This window comes from Morchella sextelata, assembly GCF_020137385.1.
Source record: "Morchella sextelata strain SCLS chromosome Unknown scls_3, whole genome shotgun sequence".
Lineage (NCBI taxonomy): Eukaryota > Fungi > Ascomycota > Pezizomycetes > Pezizales > Morchellaceae > Morchella > Morchella sextelata.
In genome coordinates, this window is record NW_025408618.1 from 3,164,521 (window position 1) to 3,190,807 (window position 26,287).

A 26,287-nucleotide genomic window follows, 5' to 3' on the forward strand; every position below is an offset into this window, starting at 1 on the left:
AAAAAGCAAATAAAGATTTCCCACAATTGCATGCAAAACTCGCTTAAAAAAACATTTCACGCCCCACCAAAGGGGTAGAAAACTCTAGCACTACACTCATAGCAGTACTACTGTGCAGTGGCACCAGATCAGACATGCTGCCTATGACTGACCGTACTGGCTGACTGGCTGACTGGCTGATACCTGTGCCCTGGCCATGGTGGTGGCTTAGGGGAGGATAAGGATAATATTTGTTACCGCCGTTAACACAGAATAATAGCAATGATAACTAAATAAATAAATAGAAAAACGCCCAGTGATGATTAGAAACACGACTGACTGACTGCATACCGACGGACGCGGAGAGAGCAGCTCAGCCAGATTCATGTAGGCCAGATAACCGAGCGAGCAGTTCAAAAAAACAAAAAAAACAAAAAAACAAAAACCACAAAACAATATCCTAAAATACAAAACCACAAAACCACAAAGCTAAAAGCTAAAAGCTAAAAAAAAAACTCCAACTTTTCCCTCCCCTCCCCTTCTCCCCTCGTAGTAGCATATGACGTCCCAGCCCCCAGCCCCTAGCCCCTCGCCCCCCAGTCCGCCCAGCCCAGCCCAGCTGCCCTGGCGATCCCAGTCACGCAATCATTGACACCCCCCCAACCCCAACCCAACACAAACCCATGACCACACCGATCACGACGCTCCACCCCCGCGCTCCAGCTCCGCCTTCACCCTCATCTGCTCCGCCCACGCCCTCGCCGACTCCCTCCCCTTCTCGGCGGCCTCGGCGCGCAGCCGCAGCACCAGCGCTTCCTCCTCTTCGCGCTGCTCGCTGCTGAGCTGGGCGTCGGCGTCGGCGGTCGGCTCGCACGCTGGCGAGGGCTCTGGGGACGCTGGTGGCGGTGATGGCGCGGATTCTGCTGGCACTGCTGCTGGTGCTGCTGCTGGTGGGGGGGACGCTGCCTTGGGCGCGGGGGAGCGCGCGCCGCCCAGTCCCGTGACCGCCGTGATGCCGCGCGACACGAACGAGGGTATCAATGACGACGTTAGCTTCACGGGCGACAGCGACGAAATCGACATTGGTGCTGGCGCTGGTGTTGGCGCTGGCGCTGGTGCTGGTGGGGGTGTTGGTACTCGTGCTGGCTGCTGTACTGGGGCCGCCGTCGTCGTCGTCGTCGTCGTCGCAGCACTACCACTGCTCTTCCCCGGGGCACTGGCACTACCGGCGCGGGACCCCCCCGCTTTGCCTGCTACAACTACCCTCCCGGCGCGCTTCGCGGCCTCCCGCTCCGCTGCTGCGTCCTCCATGCGCTTGCGCCGCTCCTCGCGCTCGGCGGCGCGCTTCTTCATGTGTGCGTCGCCCGGCAGCTCGAACGACGGCTTTGTGAGTGGCTTGGAGGACTTTACGGCGGCGGGGCGCACGGGGAGGATGCTGGTCGTGGTCGTGGTCGTGGTGGTGGTAGTGGCGGGGTTGGCACCGGGGTTGGTGAGGCGCTGGAGACGCTCCGTGAGTGTTAGTGTCTGCGCGGGGGTGGGGCGGGTCGTGGGCGGGACTCTGGGCTTTGGTTTGGGCTTTGGTTTGGACTTGAGTTTGGATTTGGGGTTGGGTTTCGACTTGAGCTTGGGGTTGGGGTTGGGGTGGGTGATGGGCTGTAGGTTGGTTTGTGGGTTAGCTATCATTACCCCCTCATCCTCGCTATTGGACAGAAAGACATACCTCGACGCTCGCTGACCCTTTCCGCGGCGAGACGAGCTTCTCGAAGTGGTCTTCCTGCAGCTGGAGGAAGCGCTCCTGCAGCTCCTTGCCGTGCACGTCGGGGTCGAACTTGAGGCGCTTGGACGGCGACGCCTCTGCCTCTGCCTGTGTCTCTGCTGCCGTGGATTGGGGCGGCGGCGTGGCCGTGGTCGTGGGTTCGGTGCTTGGTGGGGGTAATGACCGCGGCACCGGTTTTGCTACTGCTGCTGCTGCTGCTTTTTGTATGTATGTTAGATATGTGTGTAGCTTTGCTTGTATTGAGATATCTCTCTAAAGCAGACGCAGTAGAGTAACATACGCCCATCATGTCCACGCCTCTTCTTCTTAGCCCCCCCGTGCCCATGCCCATGCCCGTGTCCGTAGAACGCAGCCACGCTATCCCCCCCGCTCTCTCCACCCCCCTCTCCATCGCCGTCTTCGGTGTCGTCGCGGGTGCGTTTCTTACTCTTCGTGCTGGGTGCTGCCGTCTTTGTCTTTGTCTTTGGCTGCACTACTGCCGTCTGTGGCTTCGCTGCTGCGGGCCGCGTCGAGCGGGTGCTGCGTGTTGTGGGCGCAGTCGGTTTTGCGCGGGGCGGCATTGTGGGGTGGTGATGTGCAGTGAGGTGAGGGTTTTTTTGTTTCCGATGCGCGATGGGGATGGGGTGGGTTAGGGCTGTGGTTGTGGTTGTGGTTGTGGTTGCAGTTGCAGCGGGTGTCCGGGTTAGGTGTGCGGGTGTCAGGTGTGGGATCTAATCGCATCTGATCTGAATCTTGAATCTCAATCGCGCCCATCTAGAAGCCTACAAGTCTTGAACTGGCCCACCTCCGTCGCCATCCGTCGTCTGTTCCTCGCAAAGCAAAGAAAGAGAGAAAGAAAAAGGAATTGCAGCCAGCAGCGGGACGGTGCGGTGATCTACGATACGAACTTGCCATGCGCAAGTCTACCTACGTAGCTGAGCTGAACTGGTTGATTGATTGACCAAGGCAAAGAAGAAAAGAAAGCGACAAAAAAGAAAGTTGCAATATCACCATCATCAAGGAAAACTCTACCGAGATATGCCTACATAGAGGGGGAGTGAGGGATGTTTCGGAGTGGGGAATCGGGTTATCGATCTTACTCGAGAGAAAAATCTCGTCATCAATTCACCAGCTGCCATCGGGCGGGTAGAGAAGAAAAACAAAAAAAAGCTGTCCATATCCGAAAGAAAAAAATAACTGTTTTTTTCTTCTTCTTCTTCTTCTCTCTTTTCCCCCCTGGCACAGTACGGAACACAATGCTTGGCCAACCCAAGACGAGAAGGAAGAGGAAGAAGAAAGAAGTGTTCCCGAAGTAATCCCATCCCCTATCTCCAGAGTTAATCTCATCGCCGATTCTCACGTCCCCTACGTACAACCAGGGCCTGGAGCGCTCACGCTCAGGTAGAGTACCTACACTTCCCGGCCGCGGTAGATGGATTGAGAATGGGCGGGCCACGGGAAGGGAAGGGAAGGGAAGGGGAGGGACGGATCGGATGGTGGATGTGGATGGATATGAAATTGAAATCTGCAAATTGAGGGCTTGATAGCCCGGGATGGAAGCTGTGGATAGATTAGATCTGTTGTCGGACAGTCGGTCGGTCGGTCGGTCGGTAGGTCGGTCGGTGGACCGAGAGATCCCCACAATTGATTAATTGCGAGAGGAGGCGTGGTGAGTATATTTAGACGAGACAGTGTGGGCTGTAGATTGCTGTATTCTGGTCGCGTACATGGCCGGCGACGATAGTTGCCGTCGCACAGAAACAGATGTTCAGACTCACGATGGCAGATACAGACACAGATAGATGCAGATGCAGATAGAGTACATAGATAGAGCTACACAGCCAAGAGATTTGAGATTTGCCATCTCTCTGCCCACCACCACAACCACAACCACCACCATCAACCCATCTATTCCAGGCCTAGATGCTCTCATACACACTCACCGTATGTACCACCGTCCCACCCCCCCCCCCCCCCCCCAAAAGATAGCCGCAGTCGCAATCGAAATCGAGAATCTGAATTACGATCTCTCGTTCCGTCTCCCTACTCTATCTCCCTCCCCTGCCCCTCCTCCACCCCTTCCCTGCTCTGTACATATCTCGCTCCACGCAGCAGCAGGCAGGCAGAAAAGCGCGCATCTGGATAGAGTAGGTATGCTGTCCTTCACTTCACGTTCTACTCTATCTTACTCAGAGATGGGAGGGATGAGTGGGGCGGGAAGGTGATGGGCGGTCGTCGTCGTCGTCGTCGTCGACAGTGGGCACAGAGTTATCTTAGGTTTAGTTACCGAGAGTGAGTGAGTGAGTGTGGTGGTGAGGGTGAATGATAATGCAGCACATGCCCTGCCAACGTTGAATTGGGGTTTCAATTGAGGTGATGATGAACTGGACTGGCCATGGTTTCTGCAACTGCTGCACTGCTGTTTTATCCATACCTACCAGCAATTCCAATACTCTACACAACACATGGGGGGGGAGGGGGGAGGGGATGAAACCAAATTTTTAGAAAGAAAAAATTTCCAAGACATGCAACGTGCCAAGAATTGGCGACGCACCCAGTTCCTGCATGAAGCGGATTATTACGATTGCGACTGACCAATTTTTTTTCTTTCTTTTTGCCTGTGATAGCATAGATAGTCATAGTAGAAGTATCTAGTAGAGAGATAGAGTACTGGGACGGATTGAGGATGGATGGATGGATGGATGGATGGATGGATGGATTTGATGGGATCACGTAACGGCGTGTAGTAATTGGGCCCAACGAAACAAAACCGCACCTCCTCCAGTACTGCTAGCTATTATTACTCAGGCAGAGTGCGAGTGAGAGTGCGAGATCCAGATCACGTAACCGCACCTCCCAATTGCAATCGGCATTGCACAACCCGCAACTACAATCACCGCATATATGCAATTCATTCCAAAATTAAAGAAGAGGCCACAATTGCAACTATCACGTCTTTTTTCTCTATCGTGCTATGTAATCTGCCCTCCTAGCTTCTCTTCTACCTGCTACATCAGCGAGACAGCAGCTATTTCCATCTCAACCACCTTATATGAAATCACTCACTCACTCACTCCCTTCCCTTCCCTCAACACCCCCAGCCAGCCAGCCAACCAACAATTAGCCCCCGGCCAGGCAAGGCCAGGCCCCGGTAATATCAAAAGTATCAAAAGTCCCTCTCCACACCCAGATCTCCCGCACAGTAAACCAAAAAAACCAAAATAAAAAAAAAACCGTTTCTCCAAACGTTTAAACCCAGCTCCGTGGGGGGGGGGGGGGGCTCTTACAGCATAGCATACCGGTATTGTACTCTGGGTAGGCACTTTATCTACAGCTGCATACATAACCGGTAGAAAAACATCCCCACCACCGCGGCCCCACGGCCATCTACTGTACGATACCTACTCTAGAGTAAAAACACCTTAACACTTTAACACTCCCCGCCACCGGATAAGCATCCCCATTTTTAGCACACCGAGATCTATACCCATCCATCCATGCCATCCAGTAACGAAGCCCACCGACAGCACCAAGCACAAGCACAAGCACAAGCACAAGCACAAGCACAGGGCAGGGGGAGGGCATGGCATGGCAGGTAAAGTAGATCGATTTGCGATCGGGCTGCATATAAATAACCGGTCCTGGGGCTTTCCCCTTTCCTGATGGATTAACAGCACAGGCAGCTAAGCTAGCATACTCTGCTCTGGAGTGAGACGGAAAACATAGATTGGGTTGCATAATTGGCTCATTGCATTAAGTGGATCAATAAATATGGTGCCTGAGTCTGAGCTGAGCAAGCAGAGAAACCGAGGGAATCAATTGTTGATAGAGTAAAACGCACGTAAAACGTGGTCTCCCCGTACCCTACCCTGCCCGGGCACCATGCCTGCCCTACTCGACACGGGGATGGGTGAATAAACGGCCCAATGCCATCCGGAAAGGAGAAGAGCCCACCGGCAAACGAATGCAGTCGGGAGTGCAGGACAGGTAATTTGAAGACTTGGGGGTGGAGCCGTTTAAATTTTTTTTTTTTTTTTTTTTCGTAAAAAAGACCACTGAACTGGGCTGGACGGGATATGTATGGGTCGACAACACAGACATGAAGGAAAGGTTGCAGATACATGAAACTCGCTTCTTATCCTCCTACACCAGCGAGAGCCTTCCACGGGTCTGATACAAAGCTTGGAAGTAGTGAGTGAGTAACAATGGCCCCCCGGGGGGGGGGTAAGTAGAGTAGTGATATGATAATAGCAGTATGTAGTAATAATAGTTGTATGTAGGGCTTTAGATACAATAAGCGGAAATGATTAGAATAGCGGGGAGGGGGCACGTTGCTGTCAATGACAACAATGTCAATCATTGGCATCTCCATCTCCACCCTAACGCACGCCCCTCACCAAGCCCTCAAAATACCTCCTGATATCTCCGCCGCCAGCGCCGCCCCCACCCAGCCCCGCCGCCAAATCCGACTTCTTCTCCCCCGCGCGCCTCACCACGATGCCCTCCTCGCCGCCCTCGAGCCGCATCCAGTTGATCCACCAGCCGCGGGTGCTCCGCGCGCTGCGCTCCTGCTCGGCGCGGTCGCGCATGGTCTCGCCCAGGATGCCTAGGATGAGCGTGTGCACGTGGAAGGCCTCGGCGCGGGTCCAGCCGCTGTGCTGCTGCTGCGACGACTCGGGCCCGGGCTCGGGGATGGGCGGGACCGTGGAGTGGATCATGAGCGTGGTCGGGTTGTAGAGGAGGTCGTAGGGCGGTTTTGGCGGGGCAGGGTGCTGCAGCAGCAGCTTGCTGCTAGAGGTATTTTTGGCCGGCTCCGCGGTTGGTGGGAGGTTCGAGGATTTTAGCAGCGGTCCGTGCAGGGGGGCTAGCTGGTGGTGCAGCGTGCGGTAGAAGGCCGGGGAGGTTAGTTGCGCGGAGGTGGACTCGAAGATGAAGGCGAAGATGAACGGGTGGTTCTGGGATATCAGATTGTTTTAGTCAAATTGCTCTCTCCCGCCAATATGCAGTATCATCTGATAAGTGATGCGATGTATGCGGTATGCATGGGATGGGATGGGGATGGGATCCTTACCGTGTACACGACAATCCTGAACTCTTCTAGGTTTATGCTAGCCTGCTGAGTTGTTTGTCCTTGGCTGGTGCTGTCCTTTCTCTTGCCCTTTCCAGATGCGTCTGCGACTGCTACTTCCGTACTTCTGGAAGCATTGTCTTGTTCTGGTGATGGTGGTGATGGTGAAGGCTTCTTTCGTTCTGCCCAGACGGTCCTGCTCGTTATTCGTCCCGTGGATTGCGCATCCTGGAGATCGTCGTCAAGGTCCTCCGCATACACATCCCCCAAGAATCCAATCATGAAACGTGCTCTTTTACTCTTGCTGCTGTTTCCATCATTTCCGCCAAGTGCTCTTGGGGGGGCCCTCTCAACATGCTCCATTGGGTCTACGTTTGTCATTGGTGGAGGTGTGGGCTCGGGCTCAGATGAGGAAGTAATAGTAGCATCAGCAGTTGTAGTACTCGTAGGAGTAGCACTACTAGCCACAGTGGGCACATTAGTACCAGTATTACTATCATTGGCCGCGCTCTTGGTAGAACCACCGCTCCATCCAAATGTGAGTAGATTAAAGATTTTGGCATTGGCATTGATAGTGATTTTGCTCTTGCTAGACTCCTCTGCTGTCGCCTGTCCCACTCTTCCTCTGCTCCCATCAGAAGCTTCGTCGGCCGAAGGCTTCAGATTTGATCCGGCAGCAGGAGGTGGTGGGGTAGATCTAGCTTCATCCCTAACTGCCGAGAGACTCCTTCTCGGCGAGCTCTCTACAGAGCTGTTATCTGCAGAGTATCCTGAGCTGGGTGCTTTGTTAAACAGTCCCTTTGGTCTCTTACGGTTCTTTTTCTGCTTGCTACTCGCAGACCGCCGTGATATATCGTCGCCGAACTGGTACAGCTCGCTGATATATGTTGCGATATCTCTCACCGAGCGGGCCTCCAGCGAGCCAGTGCCAGGGAAAACACAGCCATCCTGTGGCATAATGATTCCCGGGCCCTTTGAAGACTTTCCCTTTGGTAGTGTGGAAGTCGTCGACATTGCTGCAGCAACAGCCTTCGTAGTATTCCCCCAGAACCAATACCCGCTCTGCGCGCTCTTGTCCTTGTCCTTGTCCTCCTCCTCCTCGATAAAGTCGCCGAACCTAAACACCACCATGTCCACCATTCCCTTTGTCTTCTCCTTCTCCGCCCACGTCTTGAGGAACTTCCTCTCCTCCTCCGCAATCTCCTTCCCGGGCCTGCCGCCCACCATCTTGATCCCGCCATCGCCGAACGCCACTGTCCCCGGCGACCCATGGAGCATCACCTCCCACCTGCCCCATGCCCAGCGCAGCCAGTACTTTTCGAGCCGTCGGCAGAACGCGGTGCGGCCGAGCTTGGCATGGTTCTGCGCAAAGCTCCCGTAGTGGAAGCGAAACTGGTTGTAGGCCTGCCGGATCTGTGCAAGGAGGACTAGCGGGGGAGCAACTTCTCGGGAGGAGTACTCGATCGTGGGCGGGTAGGTGGACGGGTTGTGTATATATGTCAAGTCGATTTGCTGCGGGAGCTTTATATTAGCTATCTTTTTTTATATCCCAACAAGCTATTTTATCCAGAGAGAGAGAATGTAGTTAGACAAACAGCTAGAACCCACCATCCAGGCTCCTCAATCTCCAGCGTGACGATCCGCGACTTCTGGGTCTCTATTGAACTCAAGTTTTCGGTTTTCGAGAATCCGCTAGCTCCCCCATTCCATATTAGCTAGGGTGTCTTAGAGGGGAGCTTCTAGTACGGGCCCCGGGGGGGGGGGGGGGGGTGGGGGTCGAGAAAGCTCACCGGGCAAACTCGACAATACCCTGGGCGAGGCCGATCTCTCTGAGCTTTGTGTCGGAGCTCACGGGTCCCTTGCGGGAGGTGTAGAAGACGATCTGGTCATGGACGGACTTCTCTGTCGGGCCGAGTGACGGGTTGTATATTGCGAGCGAGGAGAGCGCGGCGGGGGTGATGGTCGTGACGAGGGAGGACGGGGGAGGGAGGTGAGGGGGGGCATGGGCAGTAGCATTAGAAGCAGATGCTTGGGCGGCGGCGGAGGAAGAGGAGCTCATGGGAGTACATCTGAAGGGGTGAAGAGGCTATGGAGGGACGGAGGAGAGAAAGAGGGGGGGGGAGGAGAGTTGTTGTTGTTGATGGACAGCAGATAGGTATTTTGATATCGAGAGAATCGATGATGATAGAGCGCATATTGCTTGGCGCACGTATTGTTATCGACCGGGGGGTTTGCAGTAGGATCAGATCTCGAGATCAACACCACCACCACCACCACCACCACCACCGAGATACAGACATCTTCACCAGCGCCTGAGCAGTGAGCGAGCGAGTGATTGAGTGAGGGTCAGTCAGGAGAGAGATTCAATGTCGCTTTTACGCCAATCCGCTCTCGCTTTGCTTGCGAGGCCGTCGCTGTGCCCCCACAGGTCAATTGCCCCGTTATGCAGGGTCCCCCGCCGATTATTTTCGCTGGAAGCCACCCCGGATGTTCCACGCCCTCCCCTCAAGATTCTCTTCTGCGGCTCCGATCACTTCAGCGCAACCTCTCTCAAGGCCCTCTATGCGTTACATGAAAGGCGGCGAGACATCATTGCTTCAATTGATGTTCTCTGCAGGGAGGATAAACTATCTGGCCGTGGACGGAGAACGTTGAAAGAGGGTATGCCATTCGCTATTCTATCTGTACATATACAAATAAAGAAGTCGATGGTCTTACAATAATCTCTATGCAGCCCCCATCAAAGAAGTGGCAAGTTCGCTCAGACTCCGCATCCATGAAGTCGACAGGTTTAAGGACTGGGAGGTATATATATAGCGCCCGTTATCCATACAATTGCCCCCCCCCCATAAACTCACCGTTCAAGAGCTCCCAGAAGCTTCCTCCAGTGGAGATATAAACCTGCTAGTCGCCGCCTCCTTCGGCCTCCTGATACCCGAACGCATCATCAAAGCAGTCAAATATGGCGGCGTAAACGTCCACCCATCTCTGCTACCAATGTATGAATCCCGGATCTCCGGCATATTGCAATTCCTAACCTGAAATACATCCAGGTACCGTGGAGCAGCCCCAATATACCACACTCTCCTCAACGCCACGCCCATAACCGGCGTCACCGTCCAGACCCTCCACCCCAAAAAGATCGATGCGGGCGAAATCCTCATACAGACGGACCCCCCACTTAGTGTTCCCCCAAGGACCAGCTACCAGGACCTCCACGACGCACTCGCAGTCCACGGCGCAGAATTACTGGTGGAGACATGTGTCAAGGGTCTTTTTATCCCGCCCATCAAGCCCATCACCAACGATTACAAGCCCAGCTTCGCGCCAAAAGTCAATCCGGAGGCCGACTCAAGGGTCAAGTTCTCCGCAGCTAGCGCGGAGGAGGTTGAGAGGAAGGCGGGGGCACTGAAGAGTTTGTGGTGCAAGTTTGGGTCGCCAGAGGAGCCACAGATGTTGAGGAGGAAAAGGGCGATATTGTCAGATATCCACAGGTTGGATGTGCCGGAGGAGAATATCGATGGTGTCGAGGTTCCACCGGGAACATTTCAGTATCTCAGAATGGAAGGTGAAGGCGAGGATGATGATAGGCATGGAGAAGAGCTATTGGCGATAAAGTGCAAGGTCGGAGGTGGGTGGGTCAGGGTCGGGGGCATCAAGCTCGAAGGGAAAAAATTGGTTGATGGGGGTGAATGGGCGAGGAGTATGAAGGACCCGAAGAAGAACGGGCTTCAAATGTTTCTTTAAACTGGTACTGGGTATTTGTTCTATACTCGCGTGTTTGTAAATACTGGTTAGCTTGCCATCGTCTGAATTCAGGTATTACTAGCAGCTTAGTCAATCTCTTCCGTTTGAACTTCATTATCGATATCACGCTTGGCATACTATGGGTCAATGATTACTACATGCCTGCGCGGTCAATGATGGCATTGACCGTATATCTGCAGCGACCAATGTGAGCCGGGTATTACAATGATTACAAAAGTACATGCAATTAGTGCTTATTGCCAGAAGCTGACGTTACAAGTTAGTACTCGCAATCCAGAGTAAATATTACTGCAGACATATGCAGCGGCCCTGCATCAAAGCTATATTCTATCCAGGTTTGGTATATAAGTACCAAACTATGCGCTATGCAACATGGTAGTAAGAAAAAGCATACCGACGTCGTGGATTATTACCTCTTTCTGCTTTACCAACACAGTATTAACCATCACCCCCGAGTGAAACGGTTCATCACACATTGAGGTTCGAGGGTTTGGACCATAAAAGGAGATGTGACATCTCGTCCTCAAAAACGGGCGGTTATTGGAGGGGTTTATTTAGAACATCTACCCACCGCCCGCTGATCTTCAAGTACTAGCATTTACCGAAACCTCCTTCCTAATTATAATAAACGAAAAAAATCTTTGAGCGGGGACTAGCTGGGTACAGTATCAAATACGACTACCTGATTAGTGAGTGAGGAGTACGTGCCTACTTCCCCCCTCCAATCGCTGCGACATCACCCAACATGAGTCGGTATTTCCACCACGGAGGTTCCAAGGCGGTTGGGAATTGACCTGCTGCGGCTCAGGTCCAAGGCTACATACTCCTGTGGAATGATATCACCGGTGATAGGTTGATACCCCTCTCTGGATCCTCGTAATGTCCATCCCCTTCTCTCGGTATTTAATTTTCTTTATTTGGTGGTGTATGATCGAGAGATCTGTAAAGTGGAGAGAAAACTATTACCCAATTAATTAACGCTAGTTAAGGAAAGAATGGAGCGTGAGCACACTGAGTGGTACATGGTAGTGGTGTTGGTGGTGTTGGTGTTGCACGTTGGTGATGTTGCATGTTAATTGGGTGTGTTTGATAGCAGCTAGGAGGGGTCTTGTCCTTTTGGTCTATCCCCCAGCTGCAGAAGGGGGAGAGCAAAGCCCAAACGGGACAGAATAAAATGTGGTTTCAGGACATCATGAAATAATAATTGTTTAGGGGCTACACCAAATAATTATCCTGAAAGGGTTGCGACGTTTTAATGATTAACCTAGTATGTATCATGTATGCAGCATTAATTCCATAGATCCATTCAAATCTCTTTGGAACCGCTGAATCGAAATCGTAGTTAATCGGTCTTGATAGACAGCTGATCGTGGTATATATATTTCTCGTGGCGAAACACAAAATTTTTTCATAGGAATAAGAATAATGACTTTTAGCCGATGGTGAATTTTTTGCAATTTTCCCCAAAAAGCCGTTATGGTGGTGGAGTGGAGATGAGCCGGATTAATCTATTCAGTCGATCAACCACGCTGATTATTATTTGTTTCCCCAACTGATAAATAATCATAAGTTTTTTCAAATGGCCCACACACGACCTGATTGGACCATTATCAACCGCTGCTGAAATCGGATCGAATCGAATCGTACTCCAAGTAACGTACCGCGCTGCCAATCACTGTAGGTAACGATCAATGACTTGTGAAATGCCAATGTTCTTTCACCCGGTAGGGTCGATCTTTCGCGCCCACGCCCACACTGCCGAGTCAGAATCCATGATCACACCCTCACTGAAACATTTTGGTAACCTGGAAACATATTGTATGGCCACCGTCGTACACATAAAAACCACGCGTTAAGTGTCAACCCCCCACTCCCGTTTGAACGTATGTACTTGTGGGGTAACATCTTGATTGGCTACCGCTGATTAAACGTTTAAAACAACTTTCAGAGATGAACTCGATCAGCTGCGTTTCTTGACCGTTTTGTGCAATCTATTGACGGGCTACGATGATGATGTGATTCTTGTCCGGATTAACTCATTTGAAGCCCGAACAATAAACAGATGAAAACAACGTGTGCGTCCTCGTCCGTGAACCACCTTGAAAGATTATCTACACGCAGGTTACGGGCTCATGCTCGGTGGTGATGTGTGTGGGTGATTCCACGGGTAGTTACCTCGATCTCTTCTAGATTATATCGAAATAGAAATATAGAAAGGACCGGTGTACCGTAATCGAAAAACACGTGCGACCAGTCCTCTTCAGCCTTGGGTCTTATCTGTGAGATTTGAAGGTTACCATCAATACGTGTATGCGGATTATCAGCTGAAAAAGACACCGGTATCAGAACCTACATGATGTATACAGGTATGAAGTACACCTATAGAACTCCAACCACTGAAAAAAAATTATATTTTCTCTAGTAGCAACGGATAGTGACACGAAGCTTAGTCGTCGCTGTACATGCAATGAGGGGAATCCTGATGAGGATTACATACATGAACCACCAGGCTCGTTCCCAGCCCTCCTACCTGTACCCCCACTTCGAAGGCGGGATGCATGAAGTAAAAGAACTCAGACTACCCTCCGTTGAGCCCAGAACCTCTGCCGCTGCATCGCGTCCGACACGTAACACAGCTCCAGTTGCAATGAACTTTAAAGTTGACGCCATTGGGCCAGTTCTTGAGACAAGGGATTTGAAATGACATGCATGCATCAATACGAGCCAAGATCGTTTTCTATGGCTTCTAGATCTTGGGCTTACCGTGTAATCGTCCTGAGACCTTTGGAATGCTTGCCTCCATTTTATACAGCTATCTGCACGACCAACAGATGCATCCGGTCGACGCCGAGTGATGATCCATGAACTTACCGGCATATCCCCCCACGTGGTAGATTTGGCGAAAAGGCAGGCAAGGCACTATGTCCTGAGAATCCTCAAAGAAGGATTTGAGAACTGGGTCCCGTACGACCACGGCAGAAACCGAGTAGAGTAGTTGTTGACCTTGAGTCTCCCGGGGGGCGGATAGATAGACACAGGGATTCGAACCTCTTTTCCGAGAACGATCCTGTATCACCCGTCAATCAGGGGTAGTTGTATGTACATATCCATGGGAAATGGTACAGTTGTAAATTGGCCTCTGTTTTATGCTCAAAACCTAAACTGGGTGAGGTAAGCTGTGACTCGTCACTGCAATGGTAACTCCTTGGAACACCTAACCCTACCACTGCACCTACTGCGTTTCAGGGTTTGTTGGATTGTGCATATGGTCCAATTGCAAAGCCTTCCACCCCATAGGCACCACAACTCACTGTATTACAATCAAGAGCGAATACCTTCAGAATCAAGCCTGACCATGAGTTCGAGCTTACTCGTTGAATAGTAAAGCTAGCTAACTAGCTCTGGGAGAGCCTAGGACTCGAGCCTGGAATATCTCATACCGGCTCATGGATCACTAACAAGGACAGCGGTGAATAATACGGTGTACATTCTGTTTAGGGATTGGGTACTCTAGCTCTGTAAGTATGTAGTCATCCCTAGCTATAGCTCTGCGGCGAACCTGTCTCATCTAGTCACGAACCGCCTATGACTACGGTTAATTCGCCGTGGGATCCAGGGCAGGACGGGCTGACAGTGAGAGGTGTACCTGTAACGTTTAACCATTTCATCGAGAAGGTCTTGCTAGAAAGGCAATTTCTATGTATGGAAAGTCGTGACGAAGCGGTCTATTCGTGCGCCATGTTTCCTTTCTAGAGTGTTTAACTATCTAGCTCGAGGCTTGGCATTGGGCATCAAGACTTTCAACAATGTTGAAGATAGATCGTTGATGAAGAGGAACAGAAACTGACGACCTGGGCGAACAAAGAAGTAAGTAGAGGGGAAGAGAGAGGGGGAAGAAAATTCAGGTCTAACTAAAGTGTAGTTAGGATTCGTGAGAAAGCTCCGTTTCTTTAACAAAGACCTCTAAGCCTGCTGTTGGCGGTGGAGAGATTGAGCCTGCTGTCACGGAATCTCCTACCGAAAATCTTTACATCCACAGAGATACTTTTCCTCTGGGACCCTGGCTAATAAATCTCCAAGAGCATTTTCTAGGCGAGGTTTGCGGGAGGATAGTTCAGATACATTTTCTCACGGAGGTGGTGTTGATAGTATCTAATAAATCACAACCTGGGGTCTTGTTCCTATATACAAATCGAATATCTTCACGATTTCGCCAACACAATCATCGAAAACCGCAGCAACATGCTATCCGTTCTCGATCCCCACCAACTTTCTGGAAACCACCGATTAAAAAACTTTGTGAACGCAAACTTCAATGGATTCTATACACCAACTACTATATTAGCCTTCTCCCAACGAAGCAAAAACAAACCTCCGGGGGTCAGAACACAAACCAAAGACGTCGATGTGATAGACACCGCTACCGTGGTAAAACTATCATTATTCTGCATTTCCACGATAGCAATCTCATCCTGATGCCCCAGTCTCTTCCCGAACTCTCGCATCCTCCGCCAAATACTAGCCATAATTTCCATCCCTTTCTCTAGGACGTTCATATCCCTCCGGTCCCCCCTTGTAGTCGTTATATTCTCTGTTCGATCGACGGTAGCGGGGTTGAAGACTAGATATTCATTCATCCCGGGGTGGAAATACATGACACTCGCCCCCGGCGGCACAAGGATCCGGGTATCATAGACGTTCCTGACCATACTCACTCCCGCACTTGGAGTCTCTACAGCCGCAGCTAAGGAATGGGAGCGACATCGAGGTGGGGGTTGTAGGAGGTTGCCTTCGTGGAGTATCCGCGTGATCTCGAGGTCTGTGAAGAGGGTGGAGCGGGAGAGGCGTAGGGGAAGGAATTGGCCGCGGCCTATTACGGACTGGACACGACTTGCGGGCATAGATTGGCGCTCGGACATGGTTATATAAATTTTGGTGGGTCCGACGATAGGCCTTTGGTTTACGTATATGTTTTCGGTATTATTGGGTAGTATGTGTATTGATTGTAGTGACAGTAAGGGTTTGGTTATAGGAACAAGAGAACATATTGGGGAATGCTTAGTTTATAAGGGTTGATTGTATGTGAGTAATGATTATAGCTGTAAACTTGAAAGTATTGTGTGGGCTGGTTCAACGTTTCAAGATGTTGTTCTAGGCCACGAGTGACATACTATGACGCTAAAACTCGATGTTAACGATGAATGTAAAGTTTCGACCTGGCTTGGCATTGGATTTAGTGCATTTCGATCATTTCCTCGCCTAACCCCAGAAAATCCCCCATCATCATATCCTCAACCCCCTTCCGAAGTGGCAGTAAAATAAAGATCAGTCATTAGGAGAGATATTATCGTCATATTTTAATTTCTTGAAGCAAGATTCGACGTTTGTCATGGCTACTCGAGTGCTTCTAAGATGGCTTGTACACCGTTATTTCGACCCCAATCAATTTCCGACCAACTTCCAGGTTCTGGTTCTGGTTCTGTACTGAAAGAAATTCCGGAAAGTCAATATTGCCCATCGTCATTCTGGCTCGTGTGAGGGGATCGGGGAGGTACTGGTTTGTTCCCGAGTTGATTACCGGGGGCCGGCTGTTCTTTGTTGATTTCGAAGTTACCACGCATTCTCAATTATAAGGGCACAATGATGTTTTCAAGGAAATTGTGATCATGAGCAATCTTTGAACCTGTAAATGCTTATTTTATGATAGAGAAACATATTACATCAACTGCGAAAGTCTTGAGACTTACCCAGAGCTGTTTTAATCCTCCTCGCAGAATTTCGAAATCAAAGTATCAAACAGGAAATTTAATACTGGCTTATCGCGCGGGGAGCGGCCAAAATCCCGCTTGACAGGTCCTACTTGCTATCTCTTCATGAAAAATCAATCAATTGATAAGAAAGATAAAGAGATCTGTGAGCAAATGCCACACTCTCTTGGCATCCAGCAACTTTAGGGTGGGCAGCATTTTTCGGCAGACGAAGCAGTTTTCCTCACACCTCTTTTAAACTCCATAGTGCTGCTTCTGGGCTAGTTGCCAACCGGAACTACCCCCTCAGCAGCATGACCTTCCTCTCTGAGTCCTCTGATCTCCTAGTTCATTTTGAATTAGGAACATGGCTCTTCAACCGGTTTCCCCGTTTCCATTTTTGGGGGGACGGGGGCCGGTGAAGCTACGGCTCGAGTGATATATGGTGAGTTAAGAGTTTCTTTTCTCTTTCGTAGATTTTCTTTAAATTTGTTGTAGTTAGAATTTAGATGTGTTTATATAATTACATGTAGTTGGATCTTGGGAATAAAAGCGTTCTTTTTTGCATCTCCATATAAGACTTTCGCAATTGACTGTAAGATAGGTGGAAAAGGTTGAATTAATCGGAAATCTCCACTTACGTATCGCACATCAAACGTAATGCATAAATAAGCTTAGCACACAGATACTTGTAGTAATGCCAATAAGAAAAGAAAAAGTCAAACCAACTAACGCCATCGCTTGACATAAGAAAAATATGTAGTAATTATAATCTCAATGCACCCACCCATTCTACACACCCTGTATCCAGGTGCTTCTAACGTGGTGGGACAGCGGGTTGGGCACCAAGTACCCACCCAATCCCACCCGCAAGCCCACGCGTAACAACGCCGGAAACCATATCTCTCTTCCTGATCCTCTCCTCTGTCGCCACAGACCCCTCACTTCCATGCTCACTACCAGTACCGTCCATTCCTCGCCCAGCAGCAAGTGGAAATTTAGACCCTCTGAGCGCTTGTGCGGCCTCTCTCGCGACGGCAAATAGCCCCATAGGAGCCTCGTCTTCTTTTCTTCTGCCTGAGCCGGTTCTTGCATCCCCGGTCTTCCAGAGTGCAGCATGACGCTCTTCCTCTTCCTCCTCTTCCTTGAGCCCGGCTTGCATTTCTTCCTCGCAGCGTCGCCAGGCGGCTAGGACTTCTGCCAATGCGGGCGGAGGGCATACCCGAAGAGCTTGGCCGAGAAGTTCCATTCGCATTTCGACTGTTCGCAATGCTTTGCCGCCATATGCAGATGTTTCGCCTATAAGGGCAGCATATGGGGAACGGTACCGTCCTGCCTGGAAGCAAGTACGCCAGATTACGTCCTTAACCTCTTCAGTGTCTTCATCATCTGTGGCCATAGAGACAAGTCGGTTCATGCTGAATGAGTACGCAGTGTCAAAATCGGATTCTGAAAGTGCTGCGTCTATGCACATCCCGAGGACTCTGGCGTTGGTTTTTCTACCCCCGTCATAGCCAGTGGTACCAAAGCAGAGGTCCTTGGCAATGTTGGTTAGATTGTCGGCTTGTGTATAGGACTTTGGGTTGGAATCAAGAAGACGGGCAAGGAGAGACAATGGATCTGCATGAATCCTGACATGAACTGGGCGGAGTGGGACACCAGGAGTGATTGTTAGGGAGTAGTGGGAAAGTGCGTGGGTGGCATTGACCAGACGGAAAGCACGTTCGAGAGCTGTAGAATTCGAGTATTGAGGATAGAGTATCTGGAGACTGGAAAAGAAATGATATTAGAACAAATTTCTGAAAATGAAGGGGAAAAGACTAACGTGTTTAACGCATTCTTTACTCCACCCCTAGTCTTGTTTCCATTACTCGCATTGTCGTAAAACTCCTGAAAGGCATCTAATACGCTTCTTTCGACCTCTTCCTTCCCCAACCCTCCGTCGCGTCCGGTAACATAGACTTCCTTTACCAACGGAAACTTCGTAGCTGCTAACATTCCCGAGAGTAGCACCTTCTCAACCTCCTCTACAGATAATTTCTCCAAGACTCCCGACTCGGATCGCATCCACCTTAGACCATTCCTCAGCTTCTTCCACTCTTCATTAGATCTCTTGGTCCAATTCGGCCCGTTCCTCACGTATCGTGCAAGTACTCCTTTCTGATCGTCGTGTGAACCCTCAAACTTTACTTTTGCCGCTGCCGCCAGCGGAATAGACAAGATCCCGGCGGAGGTAATCAAGAGATCAAGTATCTTGAGCGATTCTGTATTCGGCGCAGTGAGCGGATTCTCTTTATCTAACAAGCCGCCTAGTTTGGTTGGCGCCTTGTATATATTCCTGGCACCTACACCAGCATCTACAAAGCCCCGCACCCTTTTCTCAACGACCCGCATTCCATCCAAAGCCCAACTCTCCGTCTCACCACAAATATAACATCCCGCTAAGGCAAGTCTTGCGTACTGTTCCCGCAAAGCTTGGTTCTCGGGCCCATCCCATCTTGCGATAACCTCAACAAACCCGGCCCAATCCCCCGATTCAACCTTTTGCTCCAACCATTTCCATATCACACCCCAACCATTTCCATAGCTCCCTCTATAATTCAAGTATGGGACCACAAGCTGCTTCAAATCTTGTACGACATTTCCTCCCCTTCCGCAGCGGTTCAATAGTATTTTCGTGCCCGCATCCACTTCCATTGTCTCAAAAACTGCCGTACCCCCAATATCATCTTCGTTTTCCTGGGCATATTCGTAGACAAGTTTTGATAAGACCTCTACGGAACCATCTAGGTAATTTCTAATCGTCGGTAAATCGTCCCGGAAGGGAGTTAGAAGCTCCCTGATGATCGATAGTGCGCCGGTTTCTGAATCGATATTGCGCGATCGCTGTAGCAAGTAGGAAGTTACTAGCCCCTTCCCATCGTCATCATTCCCTAGCGGCAGAGTTGGAAGCTTTTCTATTTTCTTTTGCGCGCTTTTATCGGATATTTTAGTGATTGGTAACGATGATTCCATATCTTCCACCATTCCCTCATCTTCCAGTGGCGTAATGTCTTCATTTGATAGAACAGTTCTGATAAGCGGGATGTACAGATTCGGTTGAGTAGTCTCCGGGAGACATAATAGCACACGCAGAAGCGTATGGCCGCGGAGTGTCGAAGAATGCAACAAGCATACCGACCGTAGAGCCTTTAAATCTCCGGAAGCCGCAAAATGGGCAGCAAGAATAGTAGCATTTGCAGGAGATAACTCGGCGACCCGAGTAGATGTCGCCATGGTTATTGAATGCTGATAATGGTTGATGGGTTTTCTGTGGGAGTGGTAAGTGCGTTGAAGTGGGATAGAAGCTATGCAAAGAATGATGCTGGGGTTGGTTGCAGCTGTTGGATCTACGTAGTTGAACGTGGCCAAAAGAATGCCTGATTATAATTCTTGGCACGCATGGGCCTAGGAAGAATACGTGTATCATACATGTAGCTACGTGCATATACGCCATCTACTATTGCACTCTGGTGCTCGATTAAAATATAAATACATCAAGTACATGTACCTAAGTTGAAGTGATAATCGCTAGAATAGAAATTCGAATGGAAATGTTTAAAGAAGTATTTGAAAAACGAGAACTCGAACCAGCTACGCCATAATAGAGTGTAAATACAGTATCGAAAAAAACAATTATGAATTTCCCTGGTGATTAAAAGACTGTATTTCGAACAATATACTAGGCGATAATTGCGTCGTATACGTAAGATATAGGTGAACATTGAACATGTATCGAGCGAGGCCAATGACCATGTTTCCTCTCCAACTATTCAACTGTAATCATCGAGCGCAGAAATAAGCCCCCAACCTACAAAAACCGAAAGCCCTATAAACTAAGTTGGAGTCTAAAGGTGTGCCTCCCTTGCACCTTCATAGGCACATGATAGAATTCTCTTTGGTGTGTCATGGGAAATCACTCAGTGCTCTACCGCGGGAAATTTTTGAAGAAGATAAACTAAAGATATAATTGAAGAACTCTGTACCGGCCACTGTTCTCTCTTGCAAGGAAAAAACCCAGTCCCCTAATGCAAATGATCGACGCCCGGCCTTTCTAACTATATACAAATCCCTTTAATGACAATGAAGAAAGGTCTATGAAATTTACATGATCCCCCATATTCATGCTCCGTAAAACAACTTATTATGGGAACGTTGATGGCTTACAAACACTGATTCTAGGTTAGCATTTGAATTCAATTCGGGCTTGTAGAGGGGATTGAGCATACTTGGGAGTAGTAGTCGTTCTGTACTGTACATGTGTATGGACTCACACAAGTCGTAGCACCGGTCCAGCCCTTTCCGCCACACTGGTAGTAGTGGCCGGCGGCGGCTGCACCACCAGTTGGGGTGGCTGCTGTGCTTGTTGTTGCAGCTGATGTTGCTACGGCTGCGGATGTAGTAGGAGCGACTACCGCAGCGGAGGTCGAAGTGGTAGGAGCAACTACTGCAGCCGAAGAGGTAGGAACAACTACTTTAGTGGAGGAAGTTCCGATAGAAGAGGTCTTAACAGATGAGGTTTCAATAGCGGCTGAAGTAGGTGCCACTGCAATTGTTGACGAGACAGGTGCTACTACTGCTGCGCTAGAAGGGGTTGAAGTATGGACAGCTACGGTACTAGAGGTAACCGCTGAGGGGCTAGCGCTAGTACCCAAAGCAAGGATCCTCTCAACGGCCCTCTCGGCGAGAATCATGATAGGAGCTGAGGGGTTGGTGGCCACGTGACCAGGGAAGACGGAGGCATCAACGACGAACTACAGATATCTCTTGTTAGAAGTGGTTTATATATTAATGGGGATGTATGCTTACCAGGTTGTCAGTTCCGTAGACCTTGGTGTCAGTATCAACAACTGATCCGGTAGTTCCGTTTCCGTTCCTTCCATCATCAGTTCCCATCTTGGCACTTCCGAGCCAATGATTGCTGCGACGGCTTTCGATGTAGTTGTTTACAAAGCTCTCGGCGTCAACACCAGCGGCAGGTTGCACAAGGCTGATACCACTGACATTGGCAATGGAGCTCATGATCGACTTGACACCTGCAATAACAGTCTCGATATCATATTCATTGTTCAGGTAAGGGCTGACGGTGGTTGCCATGTTGAGATTCGACTTGATGGAGATTCTTCCCCTGGAGGTCATACCGGTACCAAGGTATTGACTGATGGTAATGAGGGTATCACCTTCCTCCCCAAGTGATCCTTCAGCTCTCACGGTCCACTGAAGCTGTCTGGTAATTCCATCGGAGGCAACGAACGATTGCCAAAGCATTGTGTTGGGGCCGGGAGCAGCAGTGGCAAAGATTCCAGCACGGTTGTCGAGGTACAACTCCTTATCGGCTTCGATCGGATCATCGTAGGCACCGTAGAAGTCGTAGGCGGTGACGTTGGGGTGGCTTGCAACCATATCGGTGTTGGCATGGTCCATAACATTGTATCCAACAGGCAAGAGAATCCACTCTTCCTTGGCAATCATGGAAGCTCCATCAATAGAAGATGCCTGAACAGCTTCAAGGGAGTCCTCGGGACCGATTCCAGAGCGCATCAAGATCTTTGCAGTTCCGAAAGTTCCTGCTGAGAGGATGACTTTTCCGGTATTAGCTGTGACAGTGTAGATACCAGTCTTTCCGCTAACGTCGCTGGCAAGGACCTCGACACCAGTGATTGAAGAGCCACTACGGACTACACGGCGGACGGTAGTGTTGACAACAAGATCAAAGTTGTCACGAGCCATAGCAGTCTGGAGGTAGGTAGCCAAAGGTCCACCACGCTCACCATTTGAGTACTTTATAGAGTTAGCTAACGATATATAATCTCAAGAAATAATGTAATGATTTCTTACCATGAAGGGGGTGTGAGAGAAAGTCTTGTTCTTCGAGTTGGGGCTTTCATTCGCAGTAATAGCCTCCCATCCAGACTGAGGCAAAGCGGCGGCCAAAACTTCATATGGTTCCTGCAAGTAGCGCTTACCATCCATGGAAGGAGTATCGGTGGAAGGAATTCTCGCGAAAAGTTTATCAGTTGCAGAAACCATGTCGGTAGCCTTCCAACCAGCGGGGAAGTTGTAGTCCCAATCACGGTCTTGAGGCCTAAAGAAAAGACCTGCGTTAACAGCAGTTCCACCTCCAAGGAGACATCCAGCCATCTGATCAATATCGTTGCATGCGATGCCAGTAGAATCGACCCAGATCTCGTTGCAAAGACCGGGAACATCAAAGCGAGTGAGGTTCTCTCCGTTGAGCCAAGCAGGACCAACGGTTCCACCTGAGGCATATGTTGATGGCGGGCCTCTCTCAATCAAGAGGACCTTAGCACCAGTCTCCGAAAGACGATCGGCAGCTGACTCCTATTAGTTTTCTGCTATTAAGTTTGAGAAGGGAAATAACTCACTAATAAGACCACCGGCACCTCCTCCGACAACGATGTAGTCATATTCACCCAAAGTCTCAGTGGCAGCCGGGATTGCAGATGTAGCAGTAGCAGAGCTGCTTGCTGTAGCGGTGGCACTTGCGGTGGCTGTTGGCACGGCTGATGTGGAAGAGTTGCCTGACGGAGTGCCAGCAGAAAGCCCAGCACCCGAAAGCCAAGTTGAATACTGGTCAGACAATGCTGAACCGATGAGCATACCGTATTGTCCAAATCCATTGTCGTGGTATTGAAGAGTGCAGGATGCATCAGTTACATCACTAACTGCGGCCGTACTCTGAGCCCATCCCATGATGGCATAAGAAGCTGTCACGTCAAATCCACCATCGGTCCATGAGACGCAGTTCTCGCATCGGAAAGTCCATGACCAATGTGTAGAGTTGATGTTTGTGTACATTGTGGTGGCTGTAGCATCGCCATCATATACCGAAGGTGCCTCATAACCACTACACAAGGCAATGTTAGAAGACGTAGCTCAAAATGTCGGTAATTAGAGATTGTTACTAACGTGACATAACGGAATGAGTGCACGATCTCTTCACCATTGGGCCAGGCAACAAGCAAAAGATTGCTTGTCATTCCACCCCCCAAACTTACACCAGACCAGCCTCCATCAGTATTGATTGGTCCAACCTATTTATCCTGTTAGAAATCTCACCAACGGGGTTTATAAAAGGGAAACTGTGTTACTAACGATTTGTCCAATGAACTCAGTAGTCGGATCAGTTGGAAATGCGATAGAAAAGGAAAATCCGGAATAGGATGTGGTGAGAAATCGCTGAAACGAGATACCAGTCTCTGTGTCAGTGTAGGCTGTGGATGATTGAGCTGAAACCAATCCTAGTGCTGCTCATATAGAAAAAACTCATATCAGAACCCAATTCTCAAAAGTGAGCCTGTGTATCAACTTACCAGAAGCACTCAGCACAGAAAGAACGGAAAGAGCGTTTTTGAAAAGCATTTTGTGTTTTAAAGGGAATGAATAGATATAAAAATAAAAAATAAAATAAAAAAGAATGTAAAAAAAAGAATGTCCACCTGAATCAAAGGTGTATAAAGAAAGTCGTTTTTCAAAAACCAAAAGCCCAGTTAAGCGTCAAGCTTTGAGATGAAGGACTGGAATCATTGAGAAGAACGAAGTGTTTATATATATACAGAGTTGAGCTCTGATCGCTTCTTCTGATAGCACTTGTTATTTACCAAGTACCCTCCGTCCCATGTTCAACTTAATTCTTGGTGCTTGGTATGTGCATAGTGTATACGTACTGCCTGCCCCGAGAATTGGGTTCTGTAGAGTACTAGCTAATAAATCTGTAGTAATTAGTAGCTACCCTACCAAATCGGTGATAAAAAGTTGATCAATCGCCCTTTTCCTATTCGTCCATTTAGTAGAAAACACTAACCCCACTCATTATTGTTTCGCAGATATGAGCCCCTCCCCAGCAAAAGCCCGTCCGCCGGGCGGCAATAAGGAGGGAAAATTGTTTGTCCCGTTCCGCCGTAACTCTTAGGGCGCTTGTCCTTGCGAAACTTTTTACACGCCCCTGGTGTAATATCGGAGTTGTATATGGCTTCCATCGATCGAGTGGAAACCAGGTTTATTGTATGTACATGTGCATATATATTGCGTTAGATTGGTGGCCAGGCTTTCTATCTGAGAGGTTTGGTGTGAATGAACTTCGCAGGACGTGAAGATCTCGGGAGTCAATACCGGTCTTTCCATAACATATATCATCCACTTCTTATTTCTCATAACTGCATCTTATTCTTTCTAATTTCAATCCTTCTGGAATGTCCAAGAAGCTATGGTGATGTTGACTGCTACGTTACGGACCCAAGTGTAGTAGGCACTCTATTACTAACTACCCCTGCTCAGTGGAGGTTACACTTAGATTGCGGCTCAGTAGCGCTAGTCGGGAACCAACGTTAGAGTATTATTACAGCCAGTTCTACATGCGGTTAGTAAGGTTCAAGGGGGGTCGAAGCGATCGCCCTACCCGAAAAATAGGGATTTGGGTCTAGGTTTCAAGCAACAGGCCTGGTTAGTTTCATTTTAACAAGAACAAGCAGTATGTTGAAACAAACACAAGTGTAGGAACTTAGTACTCCCTACAAGCTACCAGTGTGTGATCTCAGTAAGTAAATGTACATAGAGTAGGTACATACATGTAGTAGAGTCATGACCATGAGTTCGTTCGGCGGTTTGACGCTATGTACATGTATATATGTACATACCTGTCCTTTGCATATAGTGCCACAGCCACATTATATGTGCGTGTAATTTGCTCCACCCATAGGTACATACATGACATTGTAAAGAGCTCGTGGAAGTAGATGAATGTTGGATGACGCTGTCACGCCTGCTGGGTTGTAAAGTGTATGCATATAATCTGGCACGTGTCAACGAGGAAGGTATTACAGGGTGATCACGGGATATAGAGTGCCATTTAAATTCCCGTCCAAAGTTGGCAAGAATAAGCATAAAGGGGCCAGAACTTTAATAAAATCGCAGAGTCCTTCGCTGGCTACCAAGGGGCTGATATACACCGAGTGATAATTTGTGATTAGCTCCTTATACGTTCATCACGTCTGACACAGCAACGCCTGGATGCCATAGGATCCCAAACCGAATAGTGACCGTGTTGAATTCTCTAGCCTATATCCTTCATTGCAATTCGTGCATTTGACCAGCAATTCAGACCATCAAGCAAAAGACTACCCCCCGTCACTAACCCCTCCCCACATATCCTGTCATCTTACCCAGCAACGAAGCCTTTCCGCGAACTCGGAGTCCCGCGGATACCTTATTCGGCCCCAGTAAGAAGGGAAAGCATGCAAGATCAACTCCATCCCACTCCCCCAGTCTCGGAGCCGAGCCGCATTGTTCTTGATCCTAAATTAATTGGGTAGCTTGTATTCGGATACTGTCTAGGCCTTTGTCCTATTTTCAAGATAGCGGCCAATCTCCTCTGGATACATGCATCTACCGTCCCTGGATAGCTACTGTCAGTAAGGCCGACTAACTGGCCTTAACGGGACAAGTCTCACCTTCTCAAGCTTACGCCCGAAAGCCCTGCACGCCACTTCCCATCAACCCAAGTCGCCACGCCGACTACTAGCGGGTTCTCTCTTAATTACCCAAATTCCCACATGTACACCCTTCGCAAAAGCCTTCCTATACCAACAAGGAACAAAAAGAATATGAAAGGATAGAACAAATATAACAACAAATGAAGATAACAGGAAAATCCAATAAACTCCATTTTTCATGCCTACCACAGCGCCCCCTATCCCAGACATGAAAAAACGCCCAACGCCTAGTGCTGTTACTTTCTTCATACATGCACGGCGCATGGCCGTCCCCACCGAAAGAACTTTATTCCCTGCACGGATTTCCCCCCACACTCGACTAAAGAAATGGACGACGAAGATGGGCAAACAAATAAATATACACAGCAGTTCATGAAAAAGACCCGGAATTGAACGAAGAAAATGCCAGTCTCTTGGC

General features: G+C 49.4%; 8 protein-coding genes across 8 annotated transcripts; 2 read left to right on the forward strand and 6 right to left on the reverse strand.

Moving 5' to 3' along the window:
- Positions 1 to 675: 675 nt before the first annotated feature.
- Positions 676 to 2,316, reverse strand: H6S33_009645 (uncharacterized protein; the record flags this gene model as incomplete). The annotated part of the gene is made up of 3 exons (XM_044841063.1): positions 676 to 1,632; positions 1,700 to 1,953; positions 2,037 to 2,316. The coding sequence occupies 3 exons, from the start codon at positions 2,314 to 2,316 to the stop codon at positions 676 to 678; spliced, it is 1,491 nt and encodes a 496-aa protein (XP_044698460.1).
- Positions 2,317 to 6,114: 3,798 nt separating this feature from the next.
- On the reverse strand, positions 6,115 to 8,862 carry H6S33_009646 (uncharacterized protein; the record flags this gene model as incomplete). Its single annotated transcript, XM_044841065.1, has 4 exons — positions 6,115 to 6,690; positions 6,807 to 8,315; positions 8,399 to 8,495; positions 8,594 to 8,862. 4 exons carry the CDS (start codon positions 8,860 to 8,862, stop codon positions 6,115 to 6,117), a joined length of 2,451 nt encoding a protein of 816 aa, XP_044698461.1.
- Positions 8,863 to 9,169: 307 nt separating this feature from the next.
- On the forward strand, positions 9,170 to 10,550 carry H6S33_009647 (uncharacterized protein; the record flags this gene model as incomplete). Its single annotated transcript, XM_044841066.1, has 4 exons — positions 9,170 to 9,464; positions 9,538 to 9,608; positions 9,672 to 9,802; positions 9,857 to 10,550. The coding sequence occupies 4 exons, from the start codon at positions 9,170 to 9,172 to the stop codon at positions 10,548 to 10,550; spliced, it is 1,191 nt and encodes a 396-aa protein (XP_044698462.1).
- Positions 10,551 to 14,156: 3,606 nt separating this feature from the next.
- Positions 14,157 to 14,684, forward strand: H6S33_009648 (uncharacterized protein; the record flags this gene model as incomplete). Its single annotated transcript, XM_044841067.1, has 4 exons — positions 14,157 to 14,294; positions 14,391 to 14,438; positions 14,494 to 14,502; positions 14,664 to 14,684. 4 exons carry the CDS (start codon positions 14,157 to 14,159, stop codon positions 14,682 to 14,684), a joined length of 216 nt encoding a protein of 71 aa, XP_044698463.1.
- An 89-nt stretch (positions 14,685 to 14,773) lies between these two features.
- On the reverse strand, positions 14,774 to 15,490 carry H6S33_009649 (uncharacterized protein; the record flags this gene model as incomplete). The annotated part of the gene is made up of 2 exons (XM_044841068.1): positions 14,774 to 14,893; positions 14,966 to 15,490. 2 exons carry the CDS (start codon positions 15,488 to 15,490, stop codon positions 14,774 to 14,776), a joined length of 645 nt encoding a protein of 214 aa, XP_044698464.1.
- Positions 15,491 to 17,135: 1,645 nt separating this feature from the next.
- Positions 17,136 to 19,594, reverse strand: H6S33_009650 (uncharacterized protein; the record flags this gene model as incomplete). Its single annotated transcript, XM_044841069.1, has 3 exons — positions 17,136 to 17,855; positions 17,955 to 18,087; positions 18,144 to 19,594. 3 exons carry the CDS (start codon positions 19,592 to 19,594, stop codon positions 17,136 to 17,138), a joined length of 2,304 nt encoding a protein of 767 aa, XP_044698465.1.
- A 926-nt stretch (positions 19,595 to 20,520) lies between these two features.
- On the reverse strand, positions 20,521 to 23,740 carry H6S33_009651 (uncharacterized protein; the record flags this gene model as incomplete). Its single annotated transcript, XM_044841070.1, has 8 exons — positions 20,521 to 20,529; positions 20,587 to 21,111; positions 21,167 to 22,138; positions 22,196 to 22,692; positions 22,744 to 23,225; positions 23,288 to 23,412; positions 23,474 to 23,625; positions 23,692 to 23,740. 8 exons carry the CDS (start codon positions 23,738 to 23,740, stop codon positions 20,521 to 20,523), a joined length of 2,811 nt encoding a protein of 936 aa, XP_044698466.1.
- A 135-nt stretch (positions 23,741 to 23,875) lies between these two features.
- Positions 23,876 to 24,357, reverse strand: H6S33_009652 (uncharacterized protein; the record flags this gene model as incomplete). The annotated part of the gene is made up of 3 exons (XM_044841071.1): positions 23,876 to 23,967; positions 24,046 to 24,090; positions 24,183 to 24,357. The coding sequence occupies 3 exons, from the start codon at positions 24,355 to 24,357 to the stop codon at positions 23,876 to 23,878; spliced, it is 312 nt and encodes a 103-aa protein (XP_044698467.1).
- Between the last annotated feature and the right edge of the window lie 1,930 nt (positions 24,358 to 26,287).